Genomic DNA, 12,042 nt, shown 5'->3' with positions numbered 1-12,042 from the left:
ATTTTCTAAGATATTCTAAAGGGGAAAAGGGCTGAGGCAGAATTAACCAACCAAAGCACATAAAAGCACTGAAGAAAAGCCCACTCACCAAAGTGAAACTTCTGGACCGCGAACTGCTGCTTCGACTCTCCAGACTCCCACCTCTGCTCAAGTCACTGAGCCTGCAGCTGGGTGACATGTCGGAGTCCATCTCCGAGAAGTCTGATTTCTGATGGTTTACAGGCATCCCCACAGAAGCCCAGTTCCCGGCTTGATCACAGGAAGTGGGGAAGGAGCCAGTATCCCATTCCGAGGCAGAGGGTTACTTCTAGAGAAATCAGAGTGACACGGTTAGTGAGCCTAGAGAGTAAAATGCCTTATCCCTCAAAAATGAAATGTTGGCATGTGTCAGATTCACCTGCATTCACACATTCAACCATGAGGGTAAAGGAAATCAGGGGGCCCCAAGCCCACTGGAGTGGGGATGCTGGTTTTTATTTCTCCTTTTTATCATGGCCCATTCTGAAGATGTGAGAATGATTTTTAAGACACTAGGTATGGTGGCATATGTCTGTAATTAACCCCGGTGACTTGGGAGGCTGAGACAAGATTGTAAGTTCAAAGCTATCCTCAGCAACGTCTGTGAGACCCTGTCTCAAAATAAAGAACAGAAAGGGCTGGGAATGGAGCTCAGTGGCAAAGAGTCCCTGGGTTTAATCCCTAGAACCATATTAAAAAAAACCTCAAAGATGGATGTACTAAAAATGACTATGGTGTTCATACTCTTCACATTCAGCACTCAGCACTGCCCTGCTTTTGTTGCCTTAGGCACCACAAAATGGGCTCCTTCTCCAGCTCATTGGAGTTCAGGGTTAAGCTGAGCTGAAGCAAGCTAAGATGTTACCAACTCTCCAGGCATGGTGGTGCACCTGTAATCCCAGCAGCTCAGGAGGCTGAGGCAGGAGGATCGTAAGTTCAAAGCCAGCCTCAGCAATGGTGCTAAGCAACTCAGTGAGACCCTGTCTCTAAATAAAATACAAAATAGGGCTGGGGATGTGGCTCTGAGTTCAATCCCAGGTACCCCCCCCCCCACTCCCGCAAAAAAAAAAAAAAAAAAAGTTACCAGCTGATGGCTGCCTGCATCTGCAAGATCAAAGGCTCCTGGGAAGCCTGGGCTAATGCAACCTTACATAAAAAGTTAAGTATCCTAAGTTATTATTACCAGGAAGTCCATGTCTACATTACTTCCAGGAACAGAGACCTCCAAGGATCCCCTGAAGCTCCTTGGTTTCATACTATCACCCTTTAAACAGGAAATTCAACTCAGTCCCCGAACATTTGAGTTCAACAAAACATTCTAGAAGACAAAAGAAGACTATCTGGAATAAGCCCCCTGATGATTAATATTTAACAGACATATGATCATTTGTGGAGGAAATCCAATCAGTATTGAACATCTTTATGGAGACCTTATCATTTGAGATGTCAAAAATTACAGTGAAAACCTTTTTAGAGAAATCCTACAGACATCTCTTAAAAACAGATAAAAAAAAAAAAAATCCTCAGCCCACTTCTCTTTTCTTTTCAGATGAATCAGTACAGGTCAAAGGGCAATTTTAAGAGGAAGGCTAGGAAACCAGAAGATTCTGAGCACTTGTATTTTTTGTAAGTTATCATTGTTTCAGATAGTCAACAACAACAAAAAGACTTAAAATGTTAAAACTTTAAAAGTTTGTTCCATAAAATGAAAAATTTAAACAATACACAAAGTTTATATAAATGTATAAATAGTAATATACAACCCGTAAAGTCAGATGTCCATGTGAAGGTCTCTGGTGTCTTACAAATGCTTGGTACACACACATACACATACCACACCAGAGAGCTGGCCACAACTGCTCGGGCCAAGGCAGATGCAGCCCCATCCCTGGGCCCAGGAGGAGCAGGCAAAGGTGGGACAGGCTATGCAGAGAAGTCAGGCCAATTCTTAGGTCCTTCCTGATCTGCAGATTCCCACCCACTGACTCAGCTTGAACTCAGTCCTGAGTGGAGTGAATCACTCTTCCAAGGATAGGGCCGTGGGGCACAAAGCCTTCCCATACATCCCAGAGAGGAGGTGGGAAGGGAAATGCTGATTCACAGCACGGGGGGGGGGGGTGCCCCAGGATGTGGGAAGGTTCTGGACTTGTGCCTGGCTCAGGTCGGGCGGTGAGAGCAGCACCTGGAAGCCACCCCAGCAGGGCCAGAGGGTTCTGCCTCTCACACCCTCCAGAGCACACCTCTTGGGAACACATCTCTTTCATGTGTTGCTGTGTTTAAAAAAAAAATTTTTTTAGTTGCATATGGACACAATGCCTTTATTTATTTTTATGTGGTACAGAGGATCGAACCCAGTGTCTTACACATGCTAGGCAAGTGCTCTACTACTGAGCTACAACCCCAGCCCCTATTGCTGTGATTTTGAAAGCTATAAAACTCTAATATTTAGGCTGCACAAAAAAAATGAGGACGCCAGCCAGGATCTTCCAAAAGGTGGGCTGTGAAACCTTGCTCTCATTTCCTTCCTAGCCTGGAGAGGCCAGTCTTCTGTGATCTCCTGAGGAAATCAAGAACTAGTGGTTCCCTGATTCTGGTTCTGAAAATCCAGAACTCCATGGGAGGCCTACTGTTGAGGGCAGAGTTGAGAGTAAGCAGCCTGCTCTACCTCGTCCTGGACACGAGCACACGGAGACTGGGACATGTGAGGAGGAGCAGGCGTAAGGGGTGGCAGTAAAGGACCACAGCTGAAGGGTCCATGTGGGTCCTGACCACTTTAAAATGCCCACTCTCCTTCCAATCATGGGTTCAGTCTTTGGGTGTGCAAAACAATGCACACTATAAAAAGTGACCCTGGGGTCTGATTGACAGCCCCATGAATGAAGAAACCGATTCCACGAAAAGGGCAGTGGGCTAAGAAATCATGACAAGCCTAATACTGTGAGAGAGAAATATACACCCTTTTATTCTATTTCCTGTGTTTATTTCTCATTATTTACTAAATTGCCCAGGCTGTCCTTGAACTCACAGTCCCCTGCCTCACGCTCCCAAGGTGCTGGCGTTACAGGAGCTTGCCACTGCGCCTGGCTTCTGGAAGCATCCTTTTTCTATAGTCTAGTTTATCATTTGAGCAAACAGAATAAGGATGAAGTCACAGCAGGTCGCAGTCCTGGCGGATCTGTGTCTCCTGGGCATGGCTGGTCGGGAGGACAGCAGTCAGCTAAGGAGCTCCTGGGAAATCTGGTGGGTGAGGGAAGCCTTGAGCAGGAGCTCAGGACAGAAAGGCCACCCCTGTTCTTCATCTTCCCAGACAGTCCAGAAAGACCAGGAACGACCTAGCTGGTACGCACGAAGGCCTCCCGTCATCACCACCCCACTCCATCTCAATTCCAGAGCCACAGCCAGGACACAGAGCAGCCCAAGTTATTCCCTCACTCACCCGAAAGCTCTGGTTCTGCCGAGTCCCAAAGCTGATCTGTGCCAGTTAAAGCCCTATCCACAGGCACAGGGGCTGACCCCTCCTCCTTCCTGCCTCCTCCAGCTGCCAGCACTCAAGATACTCCCTTTAGCAGGACAGTGTTATCACTTCCTTTCTGGTCCCACTCCCTAGAGCAGGGCCGCTGGACACGCCTACACTGTTGCCAAAGCCATCCTACTGCTCTCCTTGCCTTCTTATTCTTCTTTACACTTTGGCCTTTGGCTGTATTTTTCTGATGGTTTAAACGTAACATCAATGTGGCTGGGCGTAATAGTGCATGCCTGTAATCCCAGGGACCCTCTAGGTTGAGATAGCAGGATAGCAAGTTCTAGGCCAGCCACGGCAACTTAGCAAGACTTTTTCTCAAAATAAAAAAAATAAAAATAAAAAGGGCTGGGGATGTAGCTCCGTGGTAAAGCATCCCTGGGTTAAACACTCAGTACCAAATCAAACAACAACACCACCACCACCACTGTGACACCATCTTGTACCACCACTCTCCTAAGCAACCAAATTTAACCTACTGCTAATCGGTTTCAGAATCAAAGTTTCATCCTTTGGTTGATCAATACTTGCTTCAATCTGAGCCTTATCTTCCTTTCTAACCTAGGCATGTTCTTGAATTAACCCTTTTTTTCCCCACACCGAGCAGATTCTAGGCACTAGAGAGAGATGAGAAAGAGCCGTCCCCCTACAGTAGGACTCCATCTATACCTGGCTTCTACATCAGGCAATGAGTCAGAAATGCTGTAGGACTCGGACCCAGACCTACGGAAAGCATTTCTGGTGGCAAGGCTTGGGCATGTAGTTTTTTAAAAAAGTTTCACAAGTGACTCTGTTGTATCACATCAACTCTAATCGAAGACAGATGTGTAGCCAAGTTCAGTGCCATGACAGGGGACACGGGGTGAGACAAAGGAGTACCAACTCTTCCTGGAAGGGACACAGAGCAAAAGGGACACTGAAAGCCAAACCCTAAAAGCTGGGTGTGATCTCAGGAGACTGCTAGTTAAATTCGGATGGGAATTCCAAATAGAGAAAGAGAACCAGCGAGAGCGTACAAAGATGCATGCCTTCTGAATAATGGTGAGTGGCTGGATCACAACCTAGGTGAAACAGGAGGTGCAAAACAAGCTGGAAAAGGGACAGAGATATGTAAATGGAGGGACGTGGAGAACTGGACCAGAGCACAGAGCCTCTGAAGTGTGAACTTGACCCACAGATGACAGCCAGCCACGGAAGGCTTACACCCACTGGAGTGACAGGACCAGGTTCTGGTTTAGAAAGATAACTTTGGCAATAGTTTGAAAAGTAGGTAGAATCAGGGGAAGAATTTAAAAGCAATTAGGATAACTGAGTCCCACTTACTGTTAAAAAAAAAAAAAAAAGAATGAGGCAGCTCAACAATCACCAAGACATTATTTTTGAGAAAAATACAAGGGAGAGCAAAGTTTAATGTACTTGCACTTTTACATAGAAATAAACAAGAAAAAAATGTATATGCTTTTACATGCAGAGAATCTGTCTGGAAGGACATGACAGGGAAAACTGTAAGTGGCTGTCCCTAAGGAGGGCAGAATAGTGACAGGAGATCAGGACGGAAATCTAGGACCACATATAAAACACTATGCTTTATACAAAATGAGGAATTTTACAATAAGAATGTATATTTTGGGGGCTGGGGGAAAGCACTTGCCTAGCACTGGGTTCGATTCTCAGCACCACATATAAATAAATGAACAAAATAAAGGTCCACCAACATCTAAAAATAATTTTTAAAAAAGAATGTATATTTTTATTTGTTATGTACATAAAGAAACTCTGAAAGGACATGCAAGTCAAAAACAATTGTTAGGTGGGAAAGGAAGAGGTAAATGAAAGATAAGAGTTCAAACAGTTTTCAGAAAAATAAATATCTTCTTTTTTAACCATAGGATTGCATTACCAACTTAAAAATTGAACTAGGATGTTATGAAGATACTAAAATAAAATGTCATTTTCAAACAAGTAATAATTAGACTTATTTCCTATAACATCAGTAACGAAAGCCAAACAGCTGAATATTCTAAATGTGCTGAGAAAAGAACCGTTAACCTAGACCTGTCTATACTATAGCCATATTTTTTCAGGAACAAAAGCAAAGTGTGGAAAATTTCCAGAAGGTCTACTTTATCCAAAACCAAGACAGAATGAAATATGAACGCGTGTGCGCGCACACACACACGCACGCACACACGCACACAAACTGAAAAGGGTTCTAACTGCTGAAAACCAGGATCCTGGCTTTTCAGAGGAAAACAAAGAACAAGGAAAAAAATATCACACATTTTCATTTCCATATAAAGAAAAGCTGAAAGAGTCAAGTCTACCACCAACAGACTCCACTTCAAAAATTACATTTCAGGAAGGAAGGATTCTCGATGGAAAAAGCAAGAATGCGCAAGTGACAGAAGCAGAATGTGAGTCCCCAGCAAACCCAGTCCTTGCTGAACGGAGTTCTATGTTCTGAAGAGAATGGTAAACCCAGCTGCCTGGCCACCGCTGCATGTAAGAATGGGAAGCAGGCATCAAAGTTTGGGAGGAAGATGAAAATAACAACTTTTTATTCTTACCACCATTTATGTTGAAATTTCTAAGGAAACCACTAAAAAAACTGAAATACTTTTCAACATCCAAAACCGAGGGGATATGTAACAACAAATCCCACTATTATACATAATTATAATGTAACAATAAAACATACAGAAAACAAACCAATAAAAAAAAATGAAAGGGGAAAAAAACGGACTTAAAAAAAAAATCATTCCAGGGTTGAGGATATAGCTCATTTGGTAGAGTGGTTGCCTAGCATGCACAAGGCCCTGGGTTCAATCCCCAGCACAAAAACCAAAACCAAATCAAACCAACCAAACAACACCCGCCCCCAAATCATTACAGGGCTGGGGTTGTGGCTCAGGGGTAGAGCACTTGCCTAGCACCTGTGAGGCACTGGGTTCGATCCTCAACACCACATAAAAATAAATAAATAAAACAGAGCATATTATGTCCATCTTCAAGTAAAAAAAATTCTTTTTTGAAAAAAAAAATTATTCCAAGAGTCAGCTAGGGGAAAAGAACAAAACACAACAAATGAAAAGCACAAATTATGATTAAAAACAACATAAATATTTGCATAATAAAATAATTTAGTGAAAATGATCCATTAAAAATGTTACAATGGATTATTCTTAAAATGCAAAATGCTGCTGGATGTTCTTTACATGAGACAAGGAAGGATACAGAATGAGAGAAGTCAAGAGGATACAATAGGATTTTTCAGCAAATGCTAATAAAAAGGAAAGATGGAATCATTACAGTAATATCAGACAAAAGAGATTAAGTAAAAGGTAAATTACTAGAAATAAAGAGGTTAACCTGAAAATGGTTAAAAATAAAGTTTCAATTTAACTTACATATACCTCATGACCAGCCAGACAACATCAATGAACAAACCCACCACTGTAGCGAGATTTTAGCACATCTGTCAATTGACAGATCAAGCAAAGAATAGACAAGACTCGAGTAACTGTTAAGTTTGACCCAATCAGCATTTATAATACAGCTCATGCAACAGCTTCACAATAACATACATTCCTTCTAGTTCACAAAGAATACTTTTGAAAACTGATGATATTATTGGGCCACAAAGCAAGTCTCAGAAAATTTCAGAAGACTGATATTAAAAATATTCTCTTAGTACAATGCAATTAAATTACCAATTACTAAAGACAACCAGAAGAATCCATGGGTGTAGCCATTAGGAACTTATGCTCCTAAATAACTCTCAGAAATGATATTAGAAATTAGTAACTATTTAGAACTAAATAATAATCGAAATGCTACATATCAAAACTTAGAAAAGGAGGCTGAAACTTAAAGAATCAAACATCTAACATAAGTTGTGTGTGTTGGGCGTAGGGAATAGAAAAGACAAGAAAACAAAGACCCTGAAATTAAACAAGTAGAAGAACATTTACAGACCTGGGTTGGGTCACCCTGAACATGTCCAGGCCGGGGCAGAGATTGAACACCTAGGAGCTACCCTTTGATAATCTCATTCTCTACCACCTCCATTCACAGAAATGTTGAGATTTGTTCCAAAATCTAGAAAAACAATTGAAGCAAAGAAATGATCTTAAAGCTACACTGTGAAAAATCTCAAGATGGTTTTGTAGCCAAACTACTTTTATTTTTTTTTAAAGATATGTTTTTCTTGACCTTCAAAAGAGCATTAAAAATGAAATAGCCTCATAGAGGGAACCGCTGTAAGTCATGGAGCTCATTACCATGAGTGGGCTTCTGCTCCGGTCCAGCAGTGGGTGAAAAGAAAGCCAGCAAACACAAACAGCCACTGTGGGCTGCTTGGGCTCCTGACCACATCTGCTCACGTGAACATGTGGCTGGGCCTTCTCGGCCATGGCAGGCGCTCTGCTCTGATCTTACTCAAAGATGGAAGTCCTACTTTTATAGTTTCCACACGGTTTGTGCAAATTTCTATTTGTATGTAAACAATGTGTTAGCAAAAAATAATTTTATAATAAGAAGCTTACTAGAAAACAAAGCTATGAATTTAATCAATTTGTAAGTTAAAGGGAAACTGAGAACTGTTTTTCCTACTATTCAACTTAATTGCGGCTTAAAAAATTCTTTTTTTTTTTTAAAGAGCAAGAGTGAGAAAGAGAGAATTTTTTTTTTAATATTTATTTTTTAGTTTTTGGTGGACACAACATCTTTATTTTATGTGGTGCTGACGATCGAACCCAGCGCCCCGCACATGCCAGGCAAGCGTGCTACCGCTTGAGCCACATCCCCAGCCCTTAAAAAATTCTTAAGACTAAATTAACTATTTTTTCCCTAAAAAATAACATTTCAGTAAGAGCAAGATTCTACTTTAGTTATCACAATACACCTGATAGCTCTGAATGTAATTTTCAGCTCCATCTCCAATTTTACACAGAGTCCTGCATCTGTATCACCTGTCCCTCGTCGCACCAAAGCTGCAGAGAGGAATGTGCCATGCAGCCCTGACGGAGAGGTGGAAGCAGGTGCTGGTGCTGGTGCTGGTATGCACTTCACTTTATTCTAAGTATTTCTACTCTCAAAAATGTGTTAAGGCTATGTTTACAGCTTAGTTGGTAGAGTGCTTGCCTTGCATGCACAAGGCCCTGGGTTCAATCTCCAGCACCACAAAAAAAAAAAAAAAAAAAAAAAAAGTGTTAAAAATAGCCAGGCGCCAGCAGCTCCAGAGGCTGAAGCAGGAGGATCTTGAGTTCAAAGCCAGCCTCACCAAAAGCAAGGCACTAAGCAACTCAGTGAGACCCTTTCTCTAAATAAAGTACAAAATAGGGCTGGGGATGTGGCTTGGAGGTGAGTGCCCCTGAGTTCAATCCCCAGCAGCCCCTCAAAAATAAAATAAAACAATACAACATTCACCAACAAATTTCCAAGTACTAAAACAGGCTTTCTGAAATTCTTGATGATACTCAAGTTGGTAGTTGTTATTTTCTTCATCTATTCTGTCAAAGGAGTCTGAGAACATAAGCCTCTCCAGTGTGTCTCACACTCTGGCCTAACCTTGCCCCTCCATCCCGCCTTCTGCTATATGAAGGCTTCCATCCAGCCAGGGCCCTGGATGTGCCTCTCCAACGGTAGACCCTGCCACTGCCTCCCCTGCTGCTCTCTGCCAGCCTCCCCAGCCTTGCTAAGAAAGAAAACAACAACCAAACCTGCCCAACCTCCCTTCCTGATGCTACTCATCTCTCCGCCTAACTCCTCTGGCACTTGCTATTCACATCCCACCCCGTGTTGACTGTGTGATGCCATCTTGTCAGTCTGATACCAATAGTCACATTAAGTTTCTGCATGTAATTCTCATTTTCTTCAGTTAGATTATAGACCTCTTATAGGTAGAGTTCATATATACACATTACATATATATCTATAGATATCTAGATAAATGTCCAAAACATTATGGATAACATTTATCACAAAAAATAGACTGAATATCCATTACCTATCCCAAATCCACATTCTAAAACTCGAAGATGATCTTGTTTTTAAAAAATGAGAGGCCAGCTTGGGCAATTTAGTGAGACTGTGTCTCAAATACAAAGGGCTGGGGATGTACCTCAGTGGCAAATTGCCCCTGGGTTCAATCCATCCCAAGTACGGCAAAATAAATAAATAAATAGAAAAATAAAAGGGGCTATGGGTATAGCTCAGTGGCAGAGCACTTGCCTAGCAATGTTTAAGGCCTGAGTTCAATCCCCAGGACCAGGGGAGAAAACAAAAAAAATTAGAGCATGCTAAAAACATATCTTTGACCTAAAATCAAAACTACTATACTTAGGAGTAGTTTTAAACATGTTAACATTGCTGTGAAACCATCCTTTCTGTCCCTCTATCATATTTACAGACCAAATCCTTCAAACTTAGTAGAAATTAATCTCATAGATTTCAGTCAAGGGCAAACAGGAAGCACCAGGAAAATGACTCTGAAAACACAGCAAGAGGGCTAGGGTTGTAGGTAGAGCGCTCGCCTCGTACATGTGAGACCCTGGGTTCAATCCCCAGCACCACGTAAAAATAAACAAGTGAAAGAAAGGTATTGTGTCCAACTACAACTAAAAAATAAATGTTAAAAGAAAAGAAAGAAAACACAGCAAAATCTAGCAAGAGAGGAGACTCTTAGATTCATGATGATGTATTAAAACAGTGGCATCAGTAAGTACACCAAACACACTAAAAAAGTAGCATCTCACAATATTAACATGCAATAAACATCAAAATGAATGTGTATCTGTAGGTGGAATCCATGACCAAAGTGAACCTCAAAAATGTGGTGGCACAGGCCTATAATACCAGCAGCTTAGGAGGCTGAGGCAGGAGGATCACAAATTCAAAGCCAGCCTCAGCAACTCAGCGAGGCCCTAAGCAACTCAGCAAGACCCTGTCTCTAAATAAAATATAAAAAATTTTATATTTTTTATATTTTGGAGAATTGGCTCTGTGTAGTAATTCCTCTTTAGTTTGGGCTATTTCTCAATTAAAAACAAAAACAACAAAAAAAAAAAACTTGGAAAGAAAAAAGTGCTTCCCAAAATCCTCACCAAGCAAAGGAGGACTACATCCCAGCTGAATACCAAAGGACACCCACTCAAGTAGAAGCTAGTTGTTGGGGGACTCCAAGGGAGAAACTAGTTGTGTTCCTTATTTATTTAATTTTGTTGGTACTGGGGATTGAACCCAGGGCACTCTACCACTGGGCGACACCTCCAGCCTGTGTACTTTGTGTTTTGAGAGAGGGTCTTGCTAAAGCTCCCCAGGCTGACCTAGAATCTACAATCCTCCTGCTTCAGCTTCCTGGGTGCTAGGCTTACGGGGACATGCCCCTGTACCTGCTGCTCTTGGAGTTGTACATGGTGATGTGGGCAGTGATTTAGCAGCCTTTCCATGGGATTTTGCTTATTCCAGGTTCTCTGTCACAGGGACTGAACCCAGGTCCTTACATGGACTCACTTTACCGCTGAACTACAACCCAAGCCCATGAAATGTCTGATAAAAGAACTTAGTACCTTAAAGTCTAACTGCTATTCAAGGGTATTAGGTACGATTAAAATTGTTAAAAGGTTAGTAATTTTACCTCTCAGAAGCATGACCATGCTTTAATTTTTTTTTTGAAAAGCTCTTTCTAAGCAATGCAGAAAGATAAGGATGACTTCAAACTATTTGTATTGTGAATTGTTTCAAGTATTAATAGGAAATAATTTACTTAAGCCCATAGGCCACATGAAAGTAATTGATTTGCTTACATTTAAGCAAACAAGTTCCCCAGGTAGCCTCACCTAGGTAGGCGGGATTAACAGTCCCTGAGGGAAAGAGTTTCCTATTGCCAGTTTACCATCACTGAATAAGAGCAGAATATCCTTCAGATTTTCCTAAAGGAAAACCTGACCTGAAGGCAACCTAGACTGGAAGTCTGATTGCTTCCCAGTAACAAAAAGTAACGGATAGAAGGAAATGACTAGGAAAGTATCAGCAAAAGCAAAACTTCTATCCAATGAAAACTCTGCAAAGACAGACACTGCAAATTTTTACTTTTGGCTCTTTTTTTTTTTTTTTTAAGAAAACTCACATGTAATATGCCTAGAATACTTGTAGATTCTCCAGCAAATTAAAAAAAAATAGAAAAAAACTCCATTTTAAGTTATTCTTCTTTTGGGAATGACTTTGTATGCTTTCTCTCTTTCCCCCCTCTCCAGCTCCCCACTGGTACCAGAGATTGAACCCAAGGGTGCTTCCGAGCCACATGCCCAGCCCTTTTTATTTTGAGACAGGGTCTCACTAAGTTGCTTAGGGCCTTGCCAAGTTGCTGAGGGTGGCCTTAAACTTCCCTTCTTCTTGCCTCAGCCTCTTGGGATTACAGTTGGGGATCAACCCATCTAGTTTTCTCTTTATTCATTTAGCAAATACTGAGCACCCACTGATGAGAAAAAAGGTAGTACTACTTA

General features: G+C 41.7%; 1 protein-coding gene across 2 annotated transcripts in view; it reads right to left on the bottom strand.

Moving 5' to 3' along the window:
• The window catches only part of Proser2 (proline and serine rich 2), a 30,584-nt gene that overhangs the window by 11,607 nt on the left and 6,935 nt on the right, over positions 1–12,042 (bottom strand). The window contains exons 1-2 of one of the 2 annotated variants that reach the window (XM_078023222.1): positions 3,455–3,559; positions 89–307 (exon numbers count right to left, since the gene is read on the bottom strand). In XM_078023222.1, the coding sequence (XP_077879348.1) occupies positions 89–226 (138 nt within the window). In that variant the 5' untranslated portion in view covers positions 227–307; positions 3,455–3,559. Of the gene's footprint in view, positions 1–88; positions 308–3,454; positions 3,560–12,042 lie in introns of those variants that run through there. The other variant, XM_078023221.1, reaches the window with a different exon arrangement.

Source organism: Ictidomys tridecemlineatus, chromosome 10 (assembly GCF_052094955.1).
Source record: "Ictidomys tridecemlineatus isolate mIctTri1 chromosome 10, mIctTri1.hap1, whole genome shotgun sequence".
Classification (NCBI taxonomy): domain Eukaryota; kingdom Metazoa; phylum Chordata; class Mammalia; order Rodentia; family Sciuridae; genus Ictidomys; species Ictidomys tridecemlineatus.
This window is presented reverse-complemented; position numbering and strand designations above follow the sequence as displayed.